Here is a 3995-nt window from a genome sequence, read left to right on the forward strand (position 1 = left end):
GCGGGGGCCCCGGCTCGCTGAAGGTCAAAGCCGAGGCGCGCGGCGCGCCGTGGAGCTCCCCTCGCGCGGGAGGGGCGTGGAGGGCCCGGGGAGCGGGGCCGAGGGTCTGCAACCTCCAGGCACGGGCGCGCCGGGGGCAGGCTCGCTGGCGGCGTCCCTCTCTCTCGCTCGCCTCTCGAGTTCGCCTGGTGCGCTCGCTCCTCCTCGGGTTTTTTTCCTTTTTTTTTTTTTTTTTTCCGCTCAGCAGAGTTAATGCTGGTAAACAAGAGCCTCAGCCTCGCCGCGCCGCTGCCGCCGCCGCTGCCACACACTGGGGGCTCGCGCGCGCGCGCTCTCGGGGCCGCGCACACTCGCCCGCGCGCACACCCGCCCGCGCGCACACTGGAGCGGCCACAGCCGCAGCCGCGGCGCGCGGAGGGCCCGGCCCAGGCCGGCGCGCGCCAAGAGCCGGAGCCTGGGATCTCAGGGCAGTGCGGAGCGGAGCCCGAGCGTGGGATGCGAAGCTGCGAAGCACCGCCCCCGCCCCTGCCCGCGCGGGCACACGCGCGCGCGCCCACACGCTCTCGCCCCCACCCGCACTGCGCCGGCCACCCTGCACGCGCCCTCCCCTCCCGCAAGACTCCAAAAACAATGCCCCAGGCGCCTGTCCGGGCACAGCGGAGGAGCTAGCAGGGGAGGGGAGGAGGGGCGGGGGTGGGGGGTGGGGGCGGGCGGGGAGTGCGGGGCCCGAGAGGTTCATTGAAAACAACAACAGCAAGGCTGGAAAACGCGTTTCCCCAGTTCTTGAAAAGCTTCATTGTTTCTTGCAGCTGTTGCAAAAGAAATAAATAAGTGCGTGCATGCGGCATTTTTTCGCAGCCTGCTGGAAAGCTCGAACGTGGCGGGAGGGGCATACCTGGGAGAAAGGAGACCCCCAGGCTACTAAGTGGGCACATTCGCGCAAGGTTGGGGCAGCCACGGCGTCGCCATCGGGGAGCCCACAGTTCCAGGGCTCGCGGGCAGCTAGGGCGAAGGGCGCGGCTCCCGTGGCTCGGCCCCGGGAGCAATGGGAGACGGCCCGCTGGGGCCCGGAGCCGGGGAAGGGGAGCCCAGACAGGCTGCCCCGCGTGCCCAGCGCGCGTCCCCGCGGCGGCCGCCAGGGGGCGCGGCAGGAGCCGGGGAGGGCTGGCCCGCGGAGTGTCGCCTCCCTCCCTCCGGGAGAGGAAATATGGGGGCCCGGACTGGGGGCCGGCCGGGTTGGGTAGCGCTGGCCCGGCCTCCGAGACCCGCGGCGGGTCCAGAGAGATCCTCGCGGATTCGCGCTTCTCCTGGCTCCACCACGTGGACAGCTGAGGGGAGCGGCCAGGGCGCGTGCACGGTGCGGGGCTCCGGGGGCCCCGAGGCTAGGGGGCGTGTCCGAGGGGTTCCCCGAGGAAGGGGTGGGGGGACCGGGGCCGAGACGGGTCTCCCGGTTGGGTTCGCGACAGGCGAACACGCCTCACACAAGCACAATGAGTGGTCACTGCGGAAACCCACCCGCACCTGCCTCGGGTCCTCCCGGGCACGTCTCTCTTGCCTCCTTCGCTCTGTAAGTGACTAGAAACTTCCAGTCCAGTCTCCTCTGTGGTTTTCTTGAATGTGCCCAAGGAGAGGTTTCCCCAAAGAGAGACTTGCCCTAGGACTGACATCTAATGAATAACGCTGCGGAGACCAGGTCCTCAAAGCGGGAAACAGCCCCGCAATGGCTAGAGAGAGGAGTTTGAAATACGTGGACTTTTAAAAATAGTGATTGGACCACGTGTCGCCTTTAATGTGGTCCGGTTTCATGACTCAGGCTAATTGCTGTCAATAATAAGTAAAAAGAAGATGGCTAACAAAGAGTTGTGAATGTCGAGATTGAGTAGAAGTGTTAGTCTCATAAACAATCAGGCTGTCTGGTAAGAGGGGATCTGTTCCAAAGGAAAGTAGTTTTCTTTTTTTTACTCTAATTGTAAAAGGTTTCCGCGTTACATTATGCATCCCATCGTTCGTAAATAATTTTTTAAATTAAGAGCTGAAAACAAGTCAAAAGCTATTATAATGGAAACCTAGCCCTTTTCCCCCTATATTTATTCCCTAGATCATTTTTCCCCTTGGAAATTTTTAGCTCAATTCAGTAAGTCAGTTGGATAGAAGGGAAATAAATCTTTTTTTACTTAAGAAAGTCATTCATATGGGATTGTTTTGTTTAACTGAAATTCAGCTGAATTTTTAAATAAAATGTTCCAGTTTTAGATATTCCTGGACATTAGCAAAGAAAGAAATATATTTGAATCTTTAAAAAGAAATTTAAATTTAGCATGTATCATTTTAAAAGTAGGCACTACCATATGAATAGTTAAAATTTGGTCTACTAATTTTTAAATATTTCTTCAGACAATTCCCTATATGAGGTTGGTTTCAATGCCTACAGATCCATTCTGCAATTAAATGTAAAGGAATATCAATATTATATTTTCATTATATTTAATATTCAGAATTTTGTAATACATACTTGTAAATTAAGACAAAAGTTTAGAGCTGATTTTTTAAAAGAATGATGCTAATATAAGATCTTTAAATACTACACAATATATATTTTAGTATTAGTAAATTCATTCAGTTGTCCCTGAGAACATAAGGGGGTATACGGAATAAAGAGAAATGCATAGTTATTTAAATTGTAGGGGGTTTTTTTTAACCAAAATGAGCTTTCATTTGTGATTTTTTTAAATGTTTTTTTTTCCTAAAGTGCTAGGACGTCAATAAGGTTAAATTATTTTAGACAGTGAAGTTAAATGTTTTTTATCATATAGCTTAATATTTAGAAAAAAAATCAAAATTTAGGTTGCCTTTCAGCTCTACCTTGATTACGCAAAGAAGGTGATTTGCATTTTCTTCAATTATTACATTCTACATACCAAAGTCAAGCTTATTTTTTCAACCTTAGAAATAAAATCAGGTAGTAAAACATTAATTGGAGTATTTGCTTTACAACTGCACTGCCAATGCATCACACATTTTGTTTTATGCAATTTTCCCCAGGTATCTTATAAATTTCCCTTACTTTGGAACTGAAACTGGTTGGTCATTTTCACTTTATAAAAACTGTTTACTTGAAAAGAGTTATATCTCAAATTACTGTGCTAAATGTACCAGATCCCCCCCGCCAAATGTAATATATACCAAGTGAAAAATATGAGAAACAGCACAAATGACAGTTGACAAGTAATACAATATATTGTGATATATTCCCAGAAAGGAATGTCATTCAACAGCGAGTGAATAAACTACAGCCACATACAACATGAGCAGATCTTTGAAACAATATGTTAAGTAAAGAAATGTAAGTTCCGAAAAACTATACACATAATACCATTCTGATAAAGCTCTTAAAAGCAGGGAAAACAAAAACTATGAGGCAAATTTTAAAGCAAGACCATCAAATACATGATAAAATATTTTTGTTTTGTTTTGTTTTGCTTTTGTTTTTGTCTTAGCAAGAGGATTCATAAAGAGCACAAAATCCAGACCTTGGTTACTTCAGGGAGGAAGTGGGGAGAACCCCAAAGGCACATGCAATGTTCTTGGAAATATGTTCATCCTCAGATGGGGTGGTAGATTTACAGATTTCCATTTTATAATTATGCTTTATAACTAACACATATGTTACACATATTTTTGCATGTATAAAATATTAAAGTAGATAAGAAAGAAAAATATGGGAGAAATTCATGAAAGAGATCATCCCAGCTTTCCAATATGATTCTTCTAGATTCCAAGCTGTTTGTATAAACAAATCAGAAGCATTAAAGAACCACTAAAATTGTATAGTTAATCAAGGTCTTACCCTTAAGGATATATTTCAAGGAATATGTACCCATAGCCTATCAATGCAATTCAAGACAAAAACAAATCATGAAACAAACAATGTCAAAGAATTCACTCCATAGGTAATCAGGTTCATTAAGAGTGCATTCTGTAAATTGTCTGGCAGT

At 47.5% G+C, this 3995-nt stretch overlaps 1 protein-coding gene across 1 annotated transcript in view; it reads right to left on the reverse strand.

Moving 5' to 3' along the window:
* IGF1R (insulin like growth factor 1 receptor) overlaps positions 1 to 950 on the reverse strand; it is a 307791-nt gene extending 306841 nt beyond the window's left edge. The window contains exon 1 of the mRNA XM_027083187.1: positions 896 to 950. Within this exon, the coding sequence (XP_026938988.1) occupies positions 896 to 935 (40 nt within the window). The 5' untranslated portion in view covers positions 936 to 950. The remainder of the gene's footprint in view (positions 1 to 895) is intronic.
* Between the last annotated feature and the right edge of the window lie 3045 nt (positions 951 to 3995).

Source organism: Aethalodelphis obliquidens, unplaced genomic scaffold (genome assembly GCF_003676395.1).
Source record: "Aethalodelphis obliquidens isolate GAN/ISIS:26980383/991018 unplaced genomic scaffold, ASM367639v1 scaffold49, whole genome shotgun sequence".
NCBI lineage: Eukaryota > Metazoa > Chordata > Mammalia > Artiodactyla > Delphinidae > Aethalodelphis > Aethalodelphis obliquidens.